The 27,316-nt window shown below is 45.3% G+C and overlaps 1 protein-coding gene across 1 annotated transcript in view; it reads left to right on the top strand.

The window, feature by feature from the left end:
- The first annotated feature begins 13,969 nt into the window (after positions 1-13,969).
- Positions 13,970-27,316, top strand: part of CHRNB3 (cholinergic receptor nicotinic beta 3 subunit) — a 669,660-nt gene continuing 656,313 nt past the window's right edge. Inside the window, exon 1 of the mRNA XM_069236628.1 lies at positions 13,970-14,178. Coding sequence (XP_069092729.1) covers positions 14,121-14,178 — 58 coding nt within the window. The 5' untranslated portion in view covers positions 13,970-14,120. The remainder of the gene's footprint in view (positions 14,179-27,316) is intronic.

Raw genomic sequence — 27,316 nt, forward strand, 5'->3', positions numbered from 1 at the left:
ACATCGAGGACGAGGAGCCAGACACATCATTATCAGCGTCGTTGAAGCAGCCAGAAGCAGTTCTAGCAAAAGGTGCAACTGTGAACAAAGAAGCAGATGGAGGCTCTCGCCGTGGCACGCTATAAACCACATGTTCAGAAACGTCAGTAGAACGTACAGCAATTTGATCAAAAGATTCCATATTAATCGCCGTCGGTGGAATCGCAAGATCATCATCCACCCTCCCTAAGCTCGGAGAGGAAACAGTGTCGGTGAAAATCACCTGCAGCGGGACTTCTTCCCCAGTAGTGAGAGGGATTCCGGAACTACTGGGTGTCCCTCTTGGTCTGCTGTGCAGAATCGGCCACATGTTGTAACTTGACATTATCAATGGAAACAAAGCGATTTCCTTTGGCCCCTCGCAGCGGCGGTAAAATCACAGTTCTCGTGCCGCTCACCCCCAACACAGGGACAGGTTCTCGATAAGAAGGACCAAATTCTTTTTTAACTGCGACCTTTTCACGCACTAGATCCCCAATCCTGGGTATCCAACCAGTAGGTGTTACTGGGTCATCCTTAATTCCTGAGGAGGAAGCACTGGCAGAAGAGTTATCTTCACGGAATTGTTGTAAATCCTGAAAAACAGTGACACGATCATTTATGTCAAAGGGCGTATCTGCCGCCTCCACACCAGGAACATCTAGATCAGGAACATACATTTGTGTTCCAAACAGGCACTCATATGAAGTACGACCCCCCAGTGACCTTCTAGGCAAGTTATTAAGTGCACTCTGTACTCCATATAGGTGGGCTAGCCAACCACGACCCGTACCTATAACCCTGGCCGTTAAGGACTGCTTTAAATCACGATTTAAACGCTCCACGACAGAATTTCCCTCGGGATGAAATGGAGACGAGAATTGGAGTTGGACCCCCAACGAAGCCATGGTGTCCCTGAATGCCTTAGAGGCAAAAGCAGGGCCCTGGTCCGAATGAAAAGCCGCAACTGCAAATATATCGACAAAGATGCGCAAATCTTTAATAACAGTTCGAGCGTCAGCCGAGCGTTGTGGCCATACCCATACAAATCTGGAGCACGAATCTACAGCAACCAATATATATTTGTATGCAGTATCTGGTGTCAGCGGACCACAATGATCCAAGTACACACACTGTAATGGTCTATTTGAAATCAGAAGGGGCGTCTGCTGCGGGCGTCTAGCCAACAATGCTTTAATTTGTTGACAAACGTCACAACAAAGGACATATTGCTTCGTCTCTTTATAGAGACCAGGCCACCAGTAACGAGCCTGTAAAAGTGAAATCGTGGCAGCCACCCCAGCATGTGCAGAAGCCACCCCCTCATGTGCTGCAGAAATCAATCGAGGTCTCTCAATTTTATTGGGAATTTCACGTACACCAATGCCTGGAATTGTAACAGTAGCATTCAGCACACCATTCAAGCAGTAACTATATTTTGAAGGAAATCCTTTAGGAAAGGGCGTGCCATCAACCGTAGCCTTTATGGCAGCCGAAATTTCTGTGTCTGGTTTGGAACTCGAACGAGTCACTGTGGCCACAGTGGCGACAGCCACTGCCGATTTCGCGGCTTCATCAGCCAAAGTATTCCCAGCAACGTGTATTCCAACGCGCTGGTTTCCAAGTGTATGCACAACATGGACTTTAGGAAGCGTTTCCTTCAGATCCGCAACCTTACCCCACAACATTTTATGTTTAATGGTGTTGCCTTTAGAATCTCTGAACCCATTCATCTTCCAATAGTGTAGATATTCGTTGAAAGACTGCACACAATAGTAGGAGTCACAGACCAGCAAGGTTAAAAGCGCCGGATCCGCGTGCTCCAACGCTAACAATAGAGCTTTGAGCTCAGCCAGCTGTGCCGTGCAATCTCCCAAGGTTTTAGTATAAGTATGTCGGGGGCAGAACACTTCCCCCTCCATAGTGCCGCTCACCACCGCACATGCAGCAGAATACTGTTGTTTAGTCCCAACCGCTGGTTGCGCAGAGCCATCGGTATACATGACCACTTGATATTGGTCAATAGGCAACGTACCAGCAGGAACAGGGTATTCCATTTCATATTGAAGAAATTCTTGAGTCTGCAGTTTAGGGTCAAATACATAATCTACATCAGTGGCTGTCAAAGACGTAGCCCATTGTATCCATCGCGGGTGTAAAGTTTTCGAATTTGGAACACTCGCTTTTGTAACTGCCTCTAAGGCCGGAATTGGGGAAACGACAACAATGCGTTGACCCTGGGCCAGCGGTCTTTCTTTAATAACAGCCATCTGTACTGCAGTGAGAATTTTCTCAGTCTGTGCAAAACGTTGTTCTGCAGCAGAATACAAGTGAGACTTGTATGCAATCGGGACTGTCTCCCCCTCATTAAAGGTGACATAAGTAAACCCAACAGCCCCAGGTATCACCCTGATGACTAAATGTGTCTTATTGTCCCGTGTGTGTAAGTGTTTAACTGCTAAGAGATCACTTTGTAATTCTCGTAGTATGTGTGTATGTTCAATCGTCCAAAATCTACTCGAAAAATTTGGGCGAATCAACTCGTATAAGGGTTTTATACGCGTCGCATAATCAGGAATGTAAGTTCTGCCAAAATTCAGAAACCCCAACAATGACTGGAGCTTCCGAACCGTATTAGGAGGCTGCAATAAAGCACATTTCTCCAAAAAATGTGGCGCTAAGCTCTTGCCCTCACTCGACAACTCATATCCCAGGAAAATGACGCTGAGGAAGGCAATGTTTGATTTCTTAAAATTAAACTTATAGCCAATATCAGCAAACCCCACAACAATGCGCGATACATGCCTTAGATGTTGCAGAATCTCATCATCTGTCAGATATATGTCATCAACATATGATAATGCTTCAGGGTCGAACTCATGCAGCATTTCAGTTACACGAGCCGAAAACAGTCCTGGGCTATTCTTATACCCCTGAGGCAAACGACAAATTTTTTTCTGAGAGCCAAACGCACTGAAACAGGTATAGTCCCGACTCTCGGGCGCTATATTCTGGCAGAAAAATCCATTCGAGATATCTAATGTTGTCTTGTATTTTTTATGCACAATATTATTCATAAGCGCTGCGCTGTGTGAATTCTGTATTGCATATGTGCGTGTATGACTATTCAAATGTCGATAATCCACCACTATCCTATATGAATGGTCCGGTTTAGCAACCGGAAACAAGGGATTATTCATCAGCGAGACACAGGGCTCAATTACACCCTGGTACTCCAATTGTGTAAGAATTTTCCTAACCGATGCCCTTGCTTCAAATTTGATAGGATACTGCGGTTGTGGCTGAGGTTCGTCCTTTATCGGAATTACATGATAAGGTGATTGTCTGTCCCACCCCATGTTATTTCTATACAAGTCGGGAGCCTGTGCTAGAGCCCATGATTTACTATAGGACTCCACTAGTTCTCTCGGAACAAGTGGTGAGAAGGAAGGTGTAATAACCTCCTCCCCAACCGGACAGTCGCGAACAAAGTCAGGTGGCCAATCTTGTTCGGCCAGCAGAACATCATATGATTTTACCACATGGTCCCAAAAAATGGCGTTTACAATACGGTCAATGTCCCCTTCCAATCGTAGAGTCACTTCATATACTCTATCAGGATCAGAGACTCGCATATCCGCCGTCTCGACTTGTATGAAGTCATCAGTTGCTTTCACCTCCAGATGCTCTAGAAGGGTCCGGCGAACTATTGTGACCTCTGCTGCGCTGTCTAACAGTGCTAACGCCCACGTCTTGTTCGTCAAGAGAACTCTCTTCTTGAGCGGCATGTCTAACTGAGACTGCTGCCACTTTCTTCTTTTTAAATTGCTGTTTTTGTTGCAGCGGTTTCTCTTCTTGTTTAATAGAAACCTCCGCTGAGCGTTGTGAATCCTGTCTCGGTTTCACGTACTCCGTTCTCCGCTCTGACCGCCCACCTCTCTCACTTCTCTTTTCCGAGGAGTCCTGAAAGGAACAAGATTGGCGTGTATCAGTATATTGATATCTATCAGGCGTCTTCAAAGTATCCCTATTCCTGAGATTATACTTATTCTGTGGGGTCTCCGGTTGCGGAGACTGCCCACCATCTTTCGTAGGTGTTTGCTGTTTCTTTTCCCAGCGTTTTTTCGAACCCTCAGGTTGTTGCTGTTTAGCATTATCCTTATTATTTTTACCCTGTAACTGGGTTTTTTGTGGTCTAGCCCCTAGGCCAATACTAGAATATGTTTCCGCTATTATTCTCGGAAGCTCCCGCTCCTGATTAAGCAGCGGAACATCCCGAAGACGCATTCCCACTGCTAGTGCTACTGCCTCTCCTTTGAGATTACTCAAAATAATAGAAGAAACTGTGGCAAAATTGCCCAGCAACTGCATGCCCAAATCTAAGGCAGGGGCAGCCCCATATTCATCTTGAATCTGTTTAAGCACGTCCGGTAAATTAGCTAATGTCGGTGTACCGTGTGCCGTAGTGTAGAGCGCGGCAAACACCGTGCCCCAGGTATTACAAAGGTCCACCGGAGGAACCATCCCAAACGGAAAACACATTGTCAAAATTCTATGTTTATCCTGAGGTCCCGTATGGGGAAATACTGCTTCCAGCGTATTAATTTTTTGCGTCAGCCAAAATGGAGTCTCCTCTCGTTTAGCCGGTACCTTACCCATAACTGAGTGTACAGTGGCCGGATTAATACCCGGAACCACTGCCTGTGGGTGCGCTGGAGCAGCACGCGCTGCATTCGTATTTAGTGTCTGCATTACAAACTGAACTAATCGTCTATATGTAGCCATTAATTCTGTATATAAACGACAAACTTCAACCACTGCCAATTGAGCAACCGCAGGATGAGGTGTATATGTAGCCAATAAAGGCCAGGTAGGACCATCATTACTCAGCGGACCTAACCTAACTTGTGCTACTGTGTGTGGGAGGGCGCCATCAAGCCAATTATGGTGATCTTGATAAGATAGAGGTATTTCTAAATAAGCGTAAGCCCTGTATTGTCCAGGGACATTCGCAACAGTGTATTCGTGAAAAGTATTTGTTCCCCCATCCACTGCTGGAAATCCGACCCAAGAATAAAAAAGTTCTGTTCTATAGGCTGCATGGGCGTCCACCACAAAAGTGACTGGACCCCCCTGGACTGTCAGTCCATGTGTCAACAGATGTCCCGTGAGCGGATGACGCATATTAATTGCTATAGTCACTACATTAGGATTCGCCATTTTATAAAAAATAGCTTCAGGTCAGAGAAGGCACACCAATATCGGGGTTTTTCCTTTCAAAGTTCAAGCTTGAACAACCAACCACTAAGCAATAGGAAGCACCTATGCTGTGGCGGCGGAAACCCTCAGCCCCACGGACGTCTCCGTATACGGAACCGAGGAGTCAAACTATATATGAGACCAAGAGAGTCAGTCGGACCTAATCATTAGAGCCAGACCAAACATTGGCGGCGCCATGTCGCGTGGGCTCTCATTATTCTAAATGAGACTACTGGATTTCTAGGTAGAAGGATCTATAACGGTGTGGGGGACTGAGTCTGACCCACGTGTAAAGAACTCTGTCACCCTAAATCCGGTTTTTGCTCCGGCTAACTAGCAGTGCCTCATTTCTCCCATGTGGAAGGAATGATTCGGCAGCCGAGCGCATGACATCTTTGGAACTTCTCAGGGAAGTCGTGGTTACTCAGATCCAAACCAACTCTCTTATTTCCAATATGATCTCATATACAAATGACAAAGACAGTATAAGTTTTATATAATGTTTTTTAATAAAACGACTGTATTTCAGATATTAAGGCGTGAGCCGCAATAACCAGAACGATACAACACAGTAGGATTGTAATAGTCACCAGGAGAGTAAAACATAAGAACAAAGCTATCATATTGTCTAACAGTTTCTACTCTCCCTCTGCTTGTTCTATTTAGAGCACAGCATGTTAAGCTTCTAGCTTGCCTGTTAGAATCACCGTGGAGACATCAGCCCTCATACCTGAGCAAAGACCTGTGATCTTGGTTCAGCATCTGCAACGAGGCAGTCAGCGTCTAGTTGTGGTTCCCTGGTCGGAATCTCCCTCTTGCATGTATTGGGACAAGGAAGTGATTTTATAACTAACATGTCATCGTGATCACAAAATGTCCCTACGCAGGAATGCCAAGTCTAAACTACCACGTCTATCGGCAATGTACCAGACTATATCCTTGACTGAAGCACAGAGTAAATATGTTATGGAGAACTCCAGTGCTGAAGTAGGCAAAACAGTGTGATATGAATAAAAAACAACACCGTAGAACTGGCTATTTGAAAAATAACAGTACGAAGCCTAATAAAAAGCATGTAGAGCAAAGTGAACAGAGGCTCTAAGCTGTCAGCAAATGAATAAAATATATTCAGGGCAAAGTGCACAAAGGCCTAAAGCCTGAAGCTAAAGCGCAATGAATACGTAAAACTAACCACACTACAATACAATATGTCCTCCTAACCCCTCCCCCACCCTCTAAACTTACCCCTCACCAATACCACTTATCCCATCCCCAGCTTTACCCGACCAATCCATTACCCATCTATCCTGCTGTCCACCTTCTGTAGTTACCCTTGCCTTTCCTCTCTTGTGTTCCTTGTGAAAACTCCCTGCCCTCTCATCTTTTTGCATCCATCCCCTTCCCCCCCAAAGCCTTTCTGTGAAAAACCACTCCCACACAGGAAAACCCCGCAGGCGTTTTCCTGCCCCACCCAATAACTCAGTATGCTTAACGATCCCATAATTTTTCACCCAACAAATCATCAATCATGATCTTAAGGTCCAACAAGTAATGTTCATTACCCATACAAGACAGATGCACCCCATCCTGTCTAAACAACTCAACATCCGAACAAACTATATTCTCGTGCTGCAAAACAGAAAAACCTTGTGACTGTCAGAAATTCCTCATCTCCCTGTTAACCTTCTTACGCTGCTTCTCAATACCTGTAAATGAATTTGCTCCTCCCCAAAAACTCCTTGGCACCAAACTAGTCCAAACAATATGTGTCCCTGCCCAACGCTGCTTTATCCTCCCTAAATCCAGTTTCATAACTCTCAAAAGACCAATACCCGACAACGCCATCAGATCATTCTCACCTAGATGAATTACTAACAAATCCGGACAAACCCCCTGCTCACGTCTTTTTGAAAGTACATATAACAACTCTCCCCACCGCATGCTGCTCTTAACCACCCAACTAATCTTAATTCTGGCACCATCCAAACCCAATTGCTTTCCAAAATGCCTTGACGAAGCCTGCTTCTCCGCCCAACGAGCGAATTAATGCCCCACTATCCATACTGAACAGGCTCTGTCCGGGCCCCCGACACAACCTACAAAAGAACATCGGAAAAATGAGGGAGGGGGGAACGAGAGGAGGGAGGTGAGAAAAGGAGTATGGAAAAGACACAAATTAACCAACAACCTCAAGAAGCCAAAAAACAAGCAAGACGGCCATTTCGTTATTTATACAATCTCACATAACGCTGAAAACATTGCGACCTTTACCTCCCCATGTCCATAATCGCTTTGTCTGATTTTCCCATCCATTTTGCTTCTGTAGCAGCACTGATCCTAAAAGAATGTGTCCCATAACATTGTGGATCCATCCCCAATCTTCTAATTGCCATCTTTAAAACTGCAAACAATTGTTGAGCTTTTAAAACAGAACCGTCTTGGTGGACAAATACAAACCTGGATGTTTCCGGCAACCACCTAGAAAAAGAAACCCAAAGCTTAAAAGGGCAATCCCGAGAGCCTTTGCCTCTCAATGCCACCTCTTTGCCCCTTCCCAACTGATCCATCTTAGCAGCCATATATAAATATCACCTTTTCTTACCTGTACATCCGAACGCGCTATGCCGTCTTTACCCTTCACTCCCAGCAGCTCAGAAACCCTGAAAGCTCCATGAAAGAGCCATGACATGCAAAGTGACATCAACCTTACTTCCCAAAGTGAAAAACAAATCTCATCCAATACCACCAGTAATGCCTGCAAAAGCTGTGAGGTTATGGGGTGCCGGAGGTCAACTTTAGCACCCCTGTCCTTGCCCACCCCGCAAGTATCCTCCTACATATTTCCCCTTCTACCAGATAATATCCCCAAAAATACTTACCATAGAATGAAATAACCGTCAACTTACCCGATATTGTAACTGCAGACAAACCCATCTCAGTCTGCTGCATGATAAAATGAACCGCATCCTGTCGCCTTCTTCCACACCCTTCCACCCCACCCTCCCTTTTAACAGCACTTGAATTCCGAAACTCCAAATAGGCCTGAACATAACTCCTCCTTGTGGACGGAGCTATAGAATGCTGAACCAGCTCCAACATCCTCACTCTCCTATATCCCACAACTCACCGCGGACTGCTGTCTTCCGTGTATCCGCTCCCGATGCCAGCCCATGGAATCTCTGCCACTGAAAACGAGATAGTGCATCAGCAATATCTTTATTAAATCATGGAACATATTTAGCCTTGAACATTATGTTAAATTTCAAACAGTTCAAAGAAAATTATCTCAAAAGCCGTAGCACTTTCTCATCCTTTGCTCTTTGCAAGTTCACTAGATTAACCACAGACTGATTGTCCACATTGAAAACCACATTCCTGTTAGTAAAAGTGGGCCCCCAAATGGACAATGCAACAACTAGTTGAAAATTGCCAAAAAAGCAATGCTGTGTCTGGCTTTCTTCCAATTCAACGGCCAACTCTCCGCAGCCCAGTGTCCATCACAAAAAAAGACCAACACCATGTGCTCCAGATGCATCTGAAAAAATTTGAATTTGCCAAACCCAATCAACTTACTCCACCAGCATGGTAACACCATTAAAGTCCTGTAGAAAACCAATCCACATCCTCAAGTCCTCCTTGACACTTGCCCGAATTTGAACATGATGATGCAGCAATATGGCTCCTCGCACTCTGCCAACTCTCACCACCTTGCATGCAAAATTCAAATGACCGAGTAAACTTTGAGCCCGTCGTAACTCCAATTTTGGTCTTTGTACCGCCTCTTCCAACATGGAAACCAACTGTTGCATCTTGTCCTGAGGTAACCGCACCTCCATTTTCACAAAATCAAACTCAATACCTAAAAACTTTAAACATGTCAAAGGCCCTTCCATTTTCTCTCGGCCCAACTGGACCCCAAAATGGATCATAATTCGCTCAAATTCTGACAAGGCCCTATTACACTCTCCCAAATGGGGTTTTCCAAACAGGAAGAAGTCGTCCAGATAGTGCGTTACAAACTTATAGCTGCACTGAAACTGGAAAAACCACTGTAAAAATGTGCTGAACATCTTGAACAATGAACAAGAAACAGAACAACCCATGGGCAACATCCTGTCGACATAGATGGCATCATCAAATTGCATACCCAGCAAGGAAAAATCCTCTGGGTGTACCGGCAGGACTCTAAAAGCTGACTGAATGTCGGACTTTGCCATTTCAGCACCAAGACCACACCTTCGCACCAACGAGATAGCTTCATCCACAGAAGCATAATGCACTACTGAATCCTCCGGAGCAATAAAATCATTTATGGAAGCCCCAGCTGGCCACGACAGGTGATGAATTGGGCAAAACTCACCTTGTTGCTTCTTGGGCACCACCCCCAAAGGGGAGATAGTCAAATTAGGCAAAGGCCAGAAATGGAAAGGGCCCACAATTCTGCCTAAATCCAATTCTTTCCGCAACTTAGACCTCACCACTTCTGGATACTCTCTTGCCAACCTCAGGTTATTCGCCCATCGTCTTAACCTCGGACCTTGGTAACACAACTTAAAACCTTCCATGAAACCCCTCAACAAAATATTGGCTTCCTCCAAACGGGGGTAAAACTGCAACCAATAACTCACAACATCCAATTTAATAGGCGTAGGGCCCTTTATCTGCCAGCTGCTGGATATGTCCCCTCCCCCCTCACCTCAACTACTCTGCGCCCCCTGCCAACCCCAATGGAGCCCTCCAAAGCTTTGATAGGCAGGGTGCCTGCCTCTGCAACTGGAGCAGTCAGGACGAAACTTACACTGCTGTCTGGCACACACTCCACTATTGAACGACCAACATGCCCCGTTGTGTGGGAACTGGTCTTGTTGTGCAAAACCCACCCCAAATTGGGTGGGACGCCACTGAAAGGGCTTGTACTGCAAAGGTAAACCACTCGCCGTATGTGTCGTAGGAGCATTCCTTGCCGTTCTCAGCCACTGCATCCACAGCTCATTATCAATTTCACCCCACACCTTGTCTGAATAGATAGCCTTCTGTGCTCTAAACTCCTCATCATATCTAAACCAGCCAAAGCCACCATAATCCATTTGAGCGTGTTGCACAATATCCATATACTTAAATAATGCCACACAACTATCCGGATAACGTTCACAATACATACTGGCGTAAATCAAATAAGCTGAAGTCCAATTCTCTATCGTCGTAAGTACTCTAGGCATACAAGCTAGTTCCCACTCCTCTTCCTTGGAACCCTCCTTTGCCTGCACTTCCCTATGTAACAGCTTAAAAACATCTATAAATTCACCCTTCCATATTTTCTCTTTCAAACTCGGAGTGAGATGCGCCCCCAAGGGCATTGACACTCCCATATAAGGCAACTTCTTAGTTTTAATCCCATTCCCGGACCCCTCACCTGTCGAAACACCAGTAGCAACCTGACCATTACCTACCTGAGCCACCTCTGACTTACCTGACACAACCTCCGAACCGATGCCCACCTGAATGGAAGCATCTATGCTTCCATTCCCATGACCTACGACCGTCTGAATGCCCATGTCCTTGCCAGAAAGTTTTCCCGAATCATCCAGCCCAACCTTGTAGCCCCCAACCATAATTGGTTCCATCCCATAGTCCTCACCTCTATGCAAATTTCCACCAACCAACTCCTGATGATGTCTTCCCACCAGACGATCGCTCTCGACCGCCTTCTTGTTCACTTGTGGCATCTCCACTGTGCCACCCGTCTGCACTGCCTCTTCATGAACTTCCTCTTCCTCCTCATAATCCAACAGCTTCTCTTCGAATTGCACCAAATTCAAACCAGCGCCCCGGCTAGTAGATGGCAGCACACCAGTCCCAGGACAAATATCCTGGCCGCCAACTCCATAACAGGATGCATCCCGCGATGTCAGGCGAACTGCTCCGGGTTCCGCCTTCTCTTCTATTCGGTGTCCCATGGGTGCTCCGACCCTCACCAGCAAATGTTTACCACAAGCCGGCCGCCCAAGCCGCTGTGTCGCCATGTAATCCTCATGCCCACCCAAAGCATGAGGACTGTCACACCCAGGCTGGGACGGACCATGACCTGGCTGCCAAAAATCTAGCCTCACCTGCGCCATACCTGCTTTACCATCACCACTAGCCTCCCCACAAATAGTGCCCCTAAGCACTACACCACTGCTATCCACTAATTCGACCTGTTCACCAGGCTTAAAAACAGTCTGGTTATCCACTTCCCATTCCTGTACTTTATGAAGCATGGGACTAACTACTCTCGGTACCCATGGAATCAGCCTACCTTTTCTAAAAATGAAAAAACCTGCTGGGAGACCTCCCCCTCCCACAATTCTCACTCATATGCTCCCCTTGGTCCTCCCTTTCATCCTCAGAAATAATCACAACCGAATCCTTACTGACATCGGAGGGCGCCACCATTATGCGTGGTTCTCCTAAGGTTCTTTTCCTCTAATGGATGCTCCCTTCGTTCCCCACTATTTTCTAAAGGGGATGGAGCTTGCTGCTTGCTTCTTTTGGACGTGCGCTTTACCGCAAACGCATGCGCTCCACTAGGCCGCGCCCCCGAGCGGCCCAAACCCATCACCGCCCCATGCTGGCCAACCCCCCTGCCTCCAGTCACAACGCACTGATGAAAAGAGGTGCCTGAGAAGCCCCACCCAGGCCTTCTCTAAAACGCCCTCCTTCCTCAAATCCTCCCTCCCCTTGTCCTTCAGCGCCTGAACCAGTTTGTTAGGTTCCATAACCCAATTTTAATACACCAAAAATCCAAATCCTAAGCAAAACTCGCTAGTCTCTCTTCTGCCTTTCCCAGCCAAAGTAATAGAGAAGACCGTCAACAAACAGCTGACCACCTTCCTGGAAGACAACAACCTGCTCGACCCCTCACAAACCGGATTCCGAACCAACCACAGCACTGAAACCGCCCTCATCTCAGTCACTGACGACATCAGAACCCTGATGGACAACGGTGAAACAGTCGCCCTCATTCTGCTCGACCTCTCGGCTGCCTTTGACACCGTCTGTCACCGCACCCTAATCACCCGCCTCCGCTCCACCGGAATCCAAGGCCAGGCCCTGGACTGGATTGCCTCCTTCCTCTCAAACCGTTCCCAAAGAGTTTACCTCCCTCCGTTTCGCTCAGAACCCACCGAGATCATCTGCGGCGTACCCCAAGGCTCATCACTCAGCCCGACACTCTTCAATGTCTACATGAGCCCCCTCGCCAACATCGTACGCAAGCACGACATCATCATCACCTCCAACGCCGACGACACCCAACTTATACTCTCCCTCACCAAGGACCCCGCCAGCGCCAAGACCAACCTACAAGAGGATATGAAGGACGTCGCAGATTGGATGAGGCTCACCCGCCTAAAGCTGAACTCTGAAAAAACTGAAGTCCTCATCCTCGGCAACACCCCGTCCGCCTGGGACGACTCCTGGTGGCCCACGGCCCTCGGCACCGCACCGACCCCCACAGACCACGCCCGCAACCTCGGCTTCATCTTGGACCCTCTTCTCACCATGACCAAGCAAGTCAACGCCGTGTCCTCCGCCTGCTTCCTCACCCTCCGCATGCTCCGCAAGATCTTCCGCTGGATCCCCGCCGACACCAGAAAAACCGTGACCCACGCCCTCGTCACGAGCCGCCTGGACTACGGCAACACCCTCTATGCCGGGACCACAGCCAAACTCCAAAATCACCTGCAACGCATTCAAAACGCCTCGGCCCGCCTCATCCTCGACATACCCCGCAGCAGCCACATCTCCGCACACCTGAGACACCTGCACTGGCTCCCAGTCAGCAAAAGGATCACCTTCCGACTTCTCACCCACGCACACAAAGCCCTCCACGACAAGGGACCGGAATACCTCAACAGACGCCTCAGCTTCTACGTCCCCACCCGCCTCCTCCGCTCCTCTGGCCTCGCACTCGCTGCTGTCCCTCGCATCCGCCGCTCCACAGCGGGTGGGAGATCTTTCTCCTTCCTGGCGGCCAAGACCTGGAACTCCCTCCCCACCAGCCTCAGGACCACCCAGGACCACTCCGCTTTCCGGAGACTCCTAAAGACCTGGCTGTTCGAGCAGCGATAACCCCCCTTTTTCCCCTAGCGCCTTGAGACCCGCACGGGTGAGTAGCGCGCTTTATAAATGTTAATGATTTGATTTGATTTGATAGAACCTGCCTGCCCAAATTACGGTACCGCCTACTGGGTGTGACAAACGGCCAAAGAGGCCGCCCACGCCCTGCCCCTGACTTATATACCCACCCTTAAACACCCGCCCTGTCCGGAAGCCCCAACCAATCCCCAATCACCGTTGTGGACTCTCCCACTAGCGCCTGATAAGCGGGGGGGGGGGGGTCTGGGCAAGCCCTTTGCTCCCCCCCAGCCCCCATTACAAGTTATTGTCCAGACACATTGACGTTTGCAACAGAGTACCATTTCAGTCCAGTCTTTTAATTTAAAACCTGTTAGTCCCTAGAGAAATAGATCAAACGTTTTCCGCGTAAATGTGCAATATATGTGTCTGATGGTGTCTTGCAGATGTAACGAGTGCTTAACGGTCTCTGTCTATGTACACGGAACTCTTCTGAGTTTAGGACCCAGGGAAGCCAACCAGGGTTATGGGCTGCGATAGCCAACTGAGGCATTGTAAAGTACACTTCATTGATTTTCATACTGATGGAGGAGGCTGCGTGATATCTGCTTCTCTTTTCAGGGTCTCCAATCCTGAATGGCTTTAACTGCTCTGAAGAGAGCCAGCTGCGGTAACCAAGTGTACTTCTAAATTATAGCACCGGCTCAGCCACAAAAACAGCCAAGATGCCGCGGCGGCGGGGTTTTCTCACAGCGTTGCTATGTATGACCCTTATAAACTCAGGTAAGTGACGTGTATTAACTCTGAATAATTATCGTGCTTTCTCAGTTATAATGTATGTTTGGGCGCTTCCTGCTAAGAATAGAGCTTCAATTTAAATGGCGCGTGTAACTCCTAAAGCAAATACTTTATAACAGGTCCTTCTTTTCACAGTTCTTCGTATGTTTAAAGTTTAGAGTACTGTAAAATAACCGATGCAAATGATAGGAATTTAGGTCTTAAAAATCTGCCAAGAATGTCTAGCCTGCAAGGATTTTATATACAGTCCACGCGGTGTAAGCTACATTGTTTTTGAAACAGAAATAGCAATAATGATGCTGCTGCCACGACCGATTACTACTGCATTAAACAATGCCTTGCTCTAAATAATTTTCCGTCTAAAATTAGGTATGTCGTCACTTATTCTCCCCCGGGCGCCCTGTCCTTTCATATCGCATTTGTGCAAAGCATTTTCAAATAAGTTTTGGCACTTTCGAAAAAGCGCCGTAACAAGCCCAATGTTACATTTTCGAATTCGTCCTGACGTGTTAGCTAAGCTTCCTACCGTATAAAGAGGCGCGGTATACGCACCGCCCTAAACACTAGTGATGAAGCGCGGAGAGCTAGAGCACACCGACCTAAAGAGAAATAACGTAGATTAAAGGGCGTTTTTCATGACTAGATAATACGTGCTTTCAGAAATGAAAACATTCAAATATTTGGTAAAGATGTGACACAGCATTGAAAATTAGTACTTAAAAAGCCAGTAACTTGCCTACTTTAACATTCATTCTGTTTTCTTGGTAGTAAAATCAGAGCTATTTTAGCACTGAGCGAATGTAATTTTACGTGGTTTCTTGAATATGTGTGGCAGTGATACTGTGTGAGTGCGTGGCAATGATGCATGTGGCATACAGGATTATAATGAGGTATCCTGGAGACAAGAAATTGCTTATCTGTAATGTCCTGACTGCATAATGGTCATCTTCCTTACTCTGAGTTCCACTTTTCCTCATTCTCGTCTCTCGCTGCCTCGAGCGGGGACCAAAGTAAGGAGAGAGACCAGAAAGGGAATCAAAAGCAGCCCGGACAAAAATATTTTATAAGGCTCAGCATTGCAATAAACGAGTTTATGTAGCAAAAGAGTACTGCGCACTCTCTTGATAATCCACTTCCTTCTATGTTTTTTATTGCGCCACCTCTCGGTAGATTTTTAGTCATATGTTAACTTTGACAATTTATTTAGACGGGTTAGGGTGAGAAAATTAAAGGTTACAACTCTGAAAATCTGAACCTGTGATACTACGGCTCAGTGTAGATTTTTTTTTAGGTTGAGACGCTTATCGGTTTCATCAGTCTTACTGTTTAGGCCTCAGATAGCAGTAGTGATTCTGGCACAATAGTTTTATCAATATAGGTAATGAAATATCCCCATGTAAAAAAAAAAAAATGTAAATTAGCACTTGTATAGCGCACTACTCACCCGTTAGGGTCTCAAGGCGCTGTACTCATACCGCTATGGAACCCCTCCTGGCTTTTCCCTGTGAGGCGCCCACTCCTGAGCACCCCCAGGGTGAAGCCAGGCATCCAAGCGCTGTTGGGGCCGTTGTGGAGATTAAGCAAGCTATTGCCCAGAGTTGCAGAGTGGGACCCATGAATTAGATTAGGCACCGAGGCGAGAATTATCTGGTCAAGGGGAATTGAGCCCAAGACCTGCCAAAGCGGGACTTGAACCCTGGTCTTGAGCGAGATCTCTGCTTCAGGGTCTGCCGCTCTAACCATTGAGCCACACTGAGTTACCAGGGGCGGAGCTTGGTCAATATGATTTTGGGAGGGGGGGGCTGCGGGGGAGGGTGAGCTTCATGTTTCCCAACAATCACGGTGGGACGTTTTATAAAAAATACATTATATGACAAGCAGGACATGCAGGGCTTAAAGGGCATTGGAAAGAGAGAGGAGGACGGATTGATAGAGGCACTTAAAATACAATATTTTTTATAACTAATCAACATTTTCTAAGGCCTTCAAACATAGCAGAGGGAGTGTGTTTTGTCAATGTGGGCATGTAAGAATTCCAGTAAAATCCGACAGACACTTCACGTTACCCAAGTGAAAGCACTTGTACCCAACTATTAACTACAAAATAAATTTTTTAGGGGGTGTAACATCCCAAACACTCCCCTGGAGCTACCCCCTTGTATGTTATGAAGCAGGGGCTGTAACAGCAAATACCCTCCAGCACTAAGCAAACAATGTTGTGAGGACCCTTTAGTGCCCTGTTTGGGCACCCCTGTTTTAGCTTAGTTTCATGGCTTGTGCCTTATTTTACATTTATATATGTTTTTAATCATGATTTAGCGAGACTGCTCTTTAACAATTGCTCTTACATATTTCATCAGCTGCTTCATTCTAAGAAGGCAAGGATCACACCATACATTTAATCAGCCTTTGCAGCAACTATAATCTGTACTTCATGTCCAAGGCTGTTACATGCAGTACATGATATGCTAACCAGATTTTATCTGAGACACAGCATAACATCAGAACTGTTGTCCAAAGGAGGCATGGGTTATTATATAAAGTGCACATTAACCCAAAGAAGGTAGAGAGCATTCTGGTCAAGATCCTCCTGGGACATGTAATACACGACAAACAGCTTTGTTGGTGCTGATTTTTCAGCCTTCTGAGAGGATTACCATCCTCACCACAGGCACACCCTGCTATTTGATTTAGGGATGGGGCCGGGGCTAATCCCTTAGGTTGGGCCAGGTAGATGGTTACAACCACTATGCTATCAGATGTAGACATAAGGTTAGGTAAGAATCTCAATAACATCTAAAACCACACAACATGGTGGGGTTGCTCATCCTGTTAATTCTGATCGTAACGTTGTTTGCTTTGTTTCATTTGCCTCACTGTAGCAGCACATGCTTTTTATACCTAAATGCATTTGCTTCAATAAATGCATTGAAAACCATTTCACATTTTGTGTTTCACCTTAGCCTCTGTAAGTAACTGAACAAAAGAGGTACGATCTGTTTCCACGACTTCCCTGAGGAGTCAGAGTGTCATGTTGAGGTAGCCATATTCACCTTTCACCCCAACAGGTTTGAAGGTTTGGTTGCTGCACTGTGAGCTAGCCATGAGTTAGGCTGACAGCTCCTAATGGCGCAGGTTGCACTCAGTCTCCCACACTCGGCGGTGCTGCTGTCCTAAACATGCCTATTACAGTCCTATTACCAAAGTAGGAACTGCATAATATGTCGCCACCAATTTATCAAGGTCAGGTATTTTTTTAACGCATCTCCTGAGTAGTTCTCTCTTGTATTTCTAAGCTACCTTATTCACCTGTTTTACGGAGAAGTCTGTTGTGTTGGGGAAAGTCCTCCTCAGCTACATAGCTAGCACTGTCTATATTAGTCTGTAGGTTGTTCAAGCTTGAACCTTAAAAGGACACCCCTTCTGGTGTTTCTGTCTCTGAAATCTGTTTTATAGAAATGGCACATCCAGTGGTTATCAGGGGCGGCTCCTCCATTAGGGCGGAGGAGCGTCACCGCCCCGCCAGCAGTGGCACCTGCAAAACCTTTAAAAGAAAACAAAAATAAACTTTGATTATTATCATTTTCTTTTAAAGGGGCGGGGCCACAGGGGTGACGAGCAGTGAGGGGGAGAGCACAGCACCCCCCTCACTGTGCATGTATATTTGGCCGGCTGTCTTGGACCTGCCAAACCCACATGCACAGTAGGCTATCTCCAGCCCTGCAACACAGTTGCCAGGCTGAAGAGAGCCTGCACTGGCTCCAAGCCTGCCCTGCTGCCTATCCTGATGGTCCCAGCCAATTCTGACGCTGTTCTGAGCAGCGTCAGGATAGGCCGCTGGGCAGGCTGGGAGCCTGTGTCTGAAGCCTGCAACGGAGGAGAGGAGCAGTGCAGCAGCGAGGGAAGGTAAGTGGTTTTTAAAAAAAAAATTAATAAATGTAATGTATATTTCCTCCCTCCCGTGCACCACCCCGCCTCTTCCACAGCACGCGAGATGCTCCCGGTAGTTATCCCTGTACATTGTAGACATGCTGTCACACAACATTTACTTGCTAATGGGCTACCTAATCGAGGTGGAGATGTCACGTTCATGGTTGAGGCACATGAAGCATGCAGAACAGAAAGATTCTATTCATGGGTCAATTTTCCTGCAGTCAATGCCAAAACAAATGCATTTCACACATACACAGTAGCAAATATTCCACAACAATACAGAGCGTATAATTACTTTGAAGAACCACTACCGTATCAGGAACCTCAAAATTGGTTCCAAGGTGCCCTCCAACACATTGTTGAAAATGTTAGATTGGGTCCCCACAGCAATGAAGGGGCCACATGATTGGACCTAGCTGCCTACATCCCCTATCCTAATGTTCAAAATTTACAGGCAGCAGATCTGTGCCCATTATAATAATATGGTAAGATTATACAGACACTTAATACAATTGGCAATGTGAACATTGAATACTGCTCCAGCTGTCCAACAACAATTGGCTACACTAGAGATAAACCCAGTAACTATTAATGCAATTGTGGGTAAAGTTCTCAAGAAATGAGAAGAAATTCAGTTTTGGACTGCACTAAAATAAACCAATTGGAAGCAGTGTTTCCCCGTACAGGAGTCCATGATAAACATAGAATGCTCCCAATGTGCTTGCCATTTGGGATGCTACCATCTATTGATGATTGTGCTACTTGGGGCACAGTTTTTGCAGCAATATATACCACAGCATATAGTACACCATTTCTTTTGGTTATTCTAGAGGTGTTGAAACAAATTCAAAATGAACACGGTGCTGCCCATGCCCTGGACTTGGGATGAACTTAATGGGCAAATTTGCCACAGTATCCTCAATTATTTTAGGAAACATTAAAGGGAAAGCAGCTGCATTGGCAGTATGCCAGCGACTCGTGCAAGTTCCTCAAATAGATCAGGAACGTGAACTAACAAAAATAATCCAAAGACTTATACTAGTATAGGTCGGGATAATTTGGGGGCGAGAACAAATAAACTGCAACTTGAAGGTAACTCCAAAAAGGATAATACCAAGCAAGGACAGGAGTCTTAAAAAAAAAAACGCTGGGATAAACAACAAACTTAATAAAGAAAAATTTAAGTCATGAGGAGAATCTCCGCATTTGGAGACCTCAGAAAAAAGTTACAATCTGCAAAATCGTAATAATTTGAAACAACCTGACAGGTATCAGTATATTGATACGCGCCCTTTGTTCTTTTCAGGACTTATCCGACAAATGGACCAGGAGAGGTGGGAGGTCAGAACACAAAAAAGAAGAGTACGTGGAACCAAAGAAGGACTCTCAAAGCTCATCGGATGTAATAATAAAAAAGGAAGAGAAACTTCCACAACAAAAGCCACAATTTAAAAAGAAGGTTGCAGGGATTTTGCTTAAATATCCCACACTTATTGAGGACATTAATGAAGGACAGAACGTCAGCAGTGGCTCTGCTAGACAGTGTGGCAGAGGTCACAATAGTTCCCCAGATTCTTCAAGAGTTTCTGGATGTGAGAGCAACTAATAACTGCATTGAAGTCGAAACCCCAGATTGGCGGGTCGTCCCCCTAGATCTTGTTTGCAAACTGAATGTTAGAAATGGGGTCTCTAGTTGGCAGTGGTTTGCACCCTGTCAAAGTAAGGGCCCTTGCTGTAGTCAGGGTAAGGGAGTCACACAGCTAAGATAACTCTTTCTCACTCCCTTGATAGTTTGGCTCAAGCAGTCAGGTTTATCTCAGAGGCAATGTGTGAAGTATTTGTACAAACACAGTAAAACAATGAAAACACCACAAAAAGAACTCCACACCAGTTTAGAAAACTAGCCAATATTTATCTGAGTAAGCCAAGACTTAAATGACAAAAATCCAACATACACAAATAAAGATACAAATTTACAAAGATTAAATCTTAGTAAAGTGCTTAGAAGCACAATATCTTCAACTGGGGCTATCACGGCGACTTGACGGAGTCATTCCCAACAGTCCGACGGCATGCCCCGGGTAGTGAGGGCTGGTCACAGAGTCGCACGGACCTCAGGTAAGGTACCTTGGAAAACGATGAGGAAACAAAGTCATTGCATGGAGTCAGGAGTTGCTGGAGCTGGTTTGGCATTGGTTCCTTACTTCCACTGGGGAGGTGAGGAATTGGCTCCTTACTGCTGGGCAGGGGAGATGAGGCTTCAATTCCTTACAGTTGCAGGGGAGGTGATGCATGTCGGTGGCGAGGCATCAGTTCCTTACTGCTAGGCATGGTCGATGAATCCAGCAAGTCAAGATATGAGGCGTCGACTTTGTGGTGTCGGGGTCACACCACGGGGCCATACGTGCTGCTGCATAGTTTGAGTCGGGTGTCCCAGACGTCAGGGACATGGCGCTCAGGACTCACTCTGCAGCGGCACTTCCAAGGGGCTGCAGCTCGGGTGCAGGCAGCGGCGTGGAACTCCAAAGCCGCTCTGGAGTCGATGTGTTTAGTTTCTTCTTATTTGCTTCAGAACTCACTTCCAAAGGCCCAGGAACTGGATTTGGCACCGTTTGGCAAGTCAAGATTCTGAGCAAGAGAGCCCAGCTGCTGGCAGGTGAAGCCTTTGATGACCCTCAAACTTCTTAATAGGAGGCAAGCTCAGTTCAAGCCATTGGAGAACCTTGAAAAGCAGGATGGAGAAAGCAAAGTCCAGTCCTTTCACTCCTAGGACAGAAGCAGCAAGCAGAAGGCCAGCCCAACAAAGCAACAGGCAGAGTGGCAGTCTTGCCTACAGTATCCAGCTCTTCTTCCCTACAGAATGTCCTCAGTCCAGAAGTGTTCTAACTATGGGGTGTCAGAGGTTCAGTACTTGTACCCATTTCTGTCTTTGAAGTAGGAAAACTTCAAAGAGAAGTCTTTGTAGTACACACGACCCTGCCTTTCCCTGCCCTGGTCACACTCCAGGGGGTTGGGGACTGCTTTGTGTAAGGCCAGACACAGCCCTAATCAGGTGCAGGTGTCAGTTCCTCCAACCACTCTAGCTCAGGAAGACCCATCAGCCTGGTGATGGGCCATCTGGATATGCTGGGCACACTTCAGCTTCCTTTGTGTGACTGTCTAGAGTGAATACACAAACAGCCCAACTGTTATCCTGCCCCAGACATGTATTCAGCAGAAAGGCAAAGGCACAGAATGGTTATGCAAGAAAATGCCCACTTTCTAAAAGTGGCATTTTCAAACTTACACTTCAAAAACCAACTTCACCAAAAGATGTATTTTTAAATTGTGCGTTCAGAGACCCCTAAATCTATATATCTATTGACTCCCACTGGGAAATTACATTTAAAAGTTATTTCAATGTAATCCCCTTGTTGCCCTATTGGAGAGATAGTCCTTGCACTAGTGAAAAACAAATTTAGCAGTATTTCACTATCAGGACATGTAAAACACACCAGTATATGTCCTGTCATTTAAGTACACTGCACCCTACCAATGGGGCTGCCTTAGGCCACCTTTAGGAGCAACTTACATGTAGCAAAGGGGAAGGTTTGGGCCTGACAGGTGGGTGCACTTGCCAGGTCGAAATGGCAGTTTAAAACTGCAAACACAGACACTGCAGTGACAGGTCTGAGACATGTTTACAGGGCTACTCGTGTGGGTGGCACAATCAGTGTTGAAGGCCCACTAGTAGCATTTGATCTATAGGCCCTGTGCACACATAGTGCACTTTACTAGGGGCTTACTAGCAAATGAGATTTGCCAATCATGGATAAACCAATCGCCAGATTTTAGACAGACAGCAAAATGCACTTTAGCACTGGTTAGCAGTGGTACAGTGCCCAGAGTCTAAAGCCAACAAAAACAGGTCAGAAAAATAGGAGGAAGACGGCAACACATTTGGGGATAACAGTGCAAAACGGGCCAGGTCCAACACTGAATATTCAAATTGAGGGCGACATAATATACACAATTAAATTAATTTTCTGGGAAAGATTAATGCTCAGTTATGACATTCTCTTAAAAAAATAATTGGCAGCCAAAGTTTATTAGAATCCTTCCACAAGGAGAACATGACATTTACCATCTTTTTTTCAGTTCTAATTCCAGATCTAGTAAAATAAGCCTATGCTGCGGACTGGGCTCTAGCACAGGTACCAGTGCTGTATCACAACCATGTGGGCTGGGATGGCAGTTCTCCTTATCAAGTTATACGTATACATTCCAGCCCACAAGAACAACCACAGTACCCTATAAAACATGAAGCGATAGCCTTTTGAAGGAAATTCATTCACAACTTAAGTACCAGGGAGTAACTAAACCTTGTATATCTCCAGTGAAAAACTCTTTGTTTCCCGTAGCTAATCCGGATCATTCCTACAGAATAGTCTTAGATTATAGGCACGTAAATAGTCACATATTCACATTCATATAACACAGGACTAATAAACAGCATTGTCCACAAAAATACAAAATAAATTTGGGTATTTCCAATGTTTTTTTCTGCCAAAACACAGCACCTGAAAGCAGGCATCTGACCGCCTTCTCGGGGCTCGACTTCTAACACCTATTTTGCCGACTACCACAAGGGTATTTGAACAGACCCAGACTGTTCTCTGCTCATGTAACATCACTATTGCATGATATTGACCCTAAGGCATTGTCCTACATAGATGACATCTGTTTGACAGACGATTACCTGAATACACAGCTGACCAGGGTAGATCATATTGTATTGGGATTTGCTGAACATGGCTACAAATTCAACGTTTGAAAAACAAAAATGGCATTTCTTAGTGTCTTGTTTCTGGGATATGAGCTCTCTAATGAGGGGGAGAGTCCGGCACCACACTTCCTTGAGAAGTGTACACAGTTACCGCCACCAAATATTATTAAAAATTGCAGAACTTGTTAGGATTCTTTAATTTTGCCAGACCATACATACCAGATTATGAGCAACATATGGAACCAATTTATGATCTAATATGTCCAGACTTTTTAAGCAAACATTGGACACCACAACAGACACAAATACTGAGATCATTACAAAGAGATAAGCTTGAGGTAAAATACTTGCACACATGAAAACAAAACAAATTTGGTCATCCTGATAACTCCGGGTGCCATTGGCTTTGCCTACATTACATTCAACGAAGGTCACATAGTGCCTATTGCACTTAAATCACATTTATATTTCAAGGCAGAAATGCGTTTTGCATACACTGAGAAAATACTGACTGCAGTTCAAATGCCTGTAATTAAGGAGAGACCATTGGCCCAGGAAAAACACATCATTGTCGTTACCCCGGTTCTAGTCTTAGGGGTTGTTCCAAAAGCCAGCGTTCCGAACGCAAAAGCATTGCATGATGGATACAATGCGCCACCTTCTTAGTTGTCACTGATGTTGACTATGTCTTTGACCCAAAGTTATAGACCCAAGAATTTCTCCAATATATACTTGAGTATCACATGCCCACTAACGTTATGCCGTAAGATAATTACAAATGCATCATTTACACTGATGGTTCAGCATAACCTGCTGTAGGGACCAAACATCAATATTCTGAGGCTTGCAAGTATGTTTACAGAGTGATGAGGGAAGGAGAATTCCACCCTCAACAAACCTTTACACAGTCCCTTCGGGATTGCACAGCACAACTTGCTAAGCTCAAAACATTGATTTTGGCACAAGAACATAGGAATCCTGAATTCCTCACACTTACTTGTGTGTGATTTATCCTATTGTGTCCAGTCTTTCAATGAAAACCTACACTATTGGCACCTTAACAGTTTCTGTTTCCGAAGGAAACACCATCAAGCATGAAGCGCTCTGGGGGAAGGTAGCAGAGCTCAAAGACAAACACTCATGGGCTTATGAAATACATACATTGGGCCATCAGTGTGTTGGAATACACGTTGTAGGAAATTAATTGGCTGATGAAGCAGCAAAATCTGCAGTTGTTACAGCAACTGTAGCTGCGATAAATAGTTCCCATATGAGGGTGGATGATGTCATTTTGGCTGCTGTAAATATTTCAGCTGATAGCACGCCCCTATCAAAAGCATACCCATCAAAATATTCCTACCACTTGATTGCCCAAAACATTCTTTACATAAAAATACCAGGGGTTGGTGATTGAGTGATCCCCAACCAAGATGGTAGATTAGAACTAATGAAAGCAGCTCATGAGTGTGTTGCTTCTGCCCATGCTGGTGTGGCAGCTACCATTTCACTTTTACAAAAATGTTACTGGCGCTATGGTGTATACAAACAGACCAAAAAGTATGTCCTTAGGTGTGACATCTGTCAACAAATCAAAGGTTCCACCATCAAGCACGCACAACAAACACCCCTTTTAGCATCCAACAGGCCTATGCAGTGTGTGTATCATGACCATTGTGGTCCTTTTAAATTAAGATGGTGTATACAGATACATTCTACTGGCTGTAGATTCTTGCTCCAGATTCCTCTGGGTGTGGCCACAATGATCTGCTGACACTCGCACTGTTATTTAAGATTTGTAAGTCTTCATCAGGACACATGCAGTTGCTGCATTCCATTCAGACAAGGGCCCTGGTTTTGCATTTAAGGCTTACAGGGACACCATGGCAACATTTGGTGTAGCAATGCATTATTCTTCCCGCTGTCATCCCCAGGGAAATTCGATAGTGGAGAATACAAAACAAGACTTGAAGCTTAACAGCTAGAGTATTAGGTTCAGGTCATAGTGGGATCAATTACCTATATGGGGTACATAAAACATTAAACAATCTGCCCAAAAGATCTTTTGGAGGACATACCCCATATGATGTCTTGTTTGGCACCCCAATGTATGTCCCAGATCTTGATGGGACATAAATGAACGTGTCACTGTCTTACAGGAATTGCAACAGTTTTGAGATGAACACTCCACTACACACTCTGCCACTTTGGGAATGAGGGATTCAACATCTTTCATAGGCTGGACTCCAAAAATGTGGGTATCTGGTTCACAAGAAGCTCCCTGTGAAAAAGGAGTTTGGCCCATCTTACAGAGCACCGGTCCCTGTTCTAAGGATACAGGGTAGCAGAACCATGATTCTACCACCACTGCTGGTTCCAAAGGCAAACGTTTTGTCTCCATTGATCATGTAAAGTTGCATCCTGTGTCCGATCCTGCTTAGTAGCCCTTTAGGATTCCTGGGTAATTTCCTTTCCCCTCTCATTACCATACAGGAAATACCTCTTCAAGCATTAAACAATGCTGAAATTGTTTCCCCTATGTTGGTGAGGGCATAGAATGAACTTTTTGCTAGGTCCTAGAAAAAACATGCTACAAAAGATTTTTGTATGCAATATACAACAAAATATTGAAGCTGTCTCAAAAGGAAGCTGCTGCTCATTTAAGGCAAATAGACCAGGCAAATGTAGAGAAAGCATTGGCTGTTGTTGATAATAGTATGAACGCACTGTCCACTCGCATTTACAGATTAAACAACATTGTGTCATCTGCAGTAGACATTACTCAATATGTTATGTTGTTATTACAACATGGACAAATTCAGCTTAGGTCCATTATGCAGTTGAGTTGGACTTTACAGATTATGAAGGCGAATCGTGTGTCCTGAGAACACCTGAATTCAAAAGAGTTGTTTGTTCTATTCAGCCTTACACAGAAACAGCAGATAATGGCAAAAAAGGAAGGTAGTTACACCATGATTAATGTAGAGGATTAGATAATTAAATTGCCTTTCATGGTGGCTGAAACACCACCATAAATGTGGTTAATACATGAAGTGATAGCCCTGCTGATATCGACCTTCCAGTTAATTTCATGTCTTGCACATTTTCCAGTTGGGAGGTTTGACAATCTAGGGGAGTTTTATTCACAAAGTGTGAGAACTGCATTTAGATTGCAGGTATATTAGCGGGGAAAAATAAGTTTTCTTAGCGGAGGCGACTGTGAGACTTCTGTGAGCCATCCAATGATTTTTAAACAGGTGGAATTGCAGGATGCAGGCAATGTATCGGCGGCTAACTTAGCCTGCTGTTTGAAGGGTATTCCCGTCTCTTTGATTCGCCCAGTGTCTCAGTTACTTTTGAATGGGAGTTACTTGATGCTGAGTGATCAAGGCTGTTGTGAGATGATAGCAGGTGTTTCATATGTGAGTTCTCTTTTCTCAAATAGTGACCTACTGTGAAAATGTACTTTTCCCACCCTTATGAGATATTAGTAGCACATTTGTGGCTTCACATTGCTATGCTACTTCTAATGTCAATTTTGACAAGCTGAGCAGACTGAAAGTACTATTGTTTCAAAAACACATGGCACTTACATGTGCCCTGTGAAACCTATGACCTACAAGTAGCAAGGTCACCAGCTGAGATACAATCCCTCTTAAATACCAACTTCCCTAGACATTTTGGTGAACTTGTGAGTCACATTTTTAATCTATCCAACAACACCACAGGAGTTGTAAAATCTTTTAAGGCAATAGGGTTTCGATTTCTAAGTACATTCTAGACTTTTTTTGGAGTGTTACCATCAGCCATACACTCACCTTTTGTTGAGTGTTTTTAGAGGCACCCTGCTAGTATTAGCGTTAATTGGTGGTATCCTCCTGTTGCGGTTTCTGCTCCGCAATGGCTGCCCCATCTCTAAACGGAAGAGTGATAGATCTACCAGCAGCACAACTGTGTTGTGATCATATGACGCAGTACTATGGAGTACTATGGAGTATCATTGTTGGAGAAACTCAATAAAGGCTGGTCCCTTTCATTGAGACCAGTGTTCTGCTGTCTGCAAAATGTTTTCCATTGCTTAAAGTGCCCCTTTGAGAATGCAATGGAAGTGTGTTTGTTCAGTAACAAATACTTTCTACATACATGATTCTGATGATGTTCCCATTGAGGGTTAATTCCTGGAGTTGCCTTATTAGACTGCCGTTGCTCTGTGACACCTTCTATGAGCCATCTTTCATGGACAAAAATGCTTCGGCTCCGGGAGTACTTTTATCTGGCATGGAACTCAGTCCCTTCAACTGCAGCTAAAGCTACGGATCATGTGTGCTCATTGGACCTTTAGGATTAGGCTTTGGTGGCAATATCATCTACAGAAGTGGAGTCCCTCTTGGATTCCATCTCTACTGATGTTTTTGATACCCTCATGCA

Source organism: Pleurodeles waltl, chromosome 1_2 (assembly GCF_031143425.1).
Source record: "Pleurodeles waltl isolate 20211129_DDA chromosome 1_2, aPleWal1.hap1.20221129, whole genome shotgun sequence".
In the NCBI taxonomy this organism is placed as follows: domain Eukaryota; kingdom Metazoa; phylum Chordata; class Amphibia; order Caudata; family Salamandridae; genus Pleurodeles; species Pleurodeles waltl.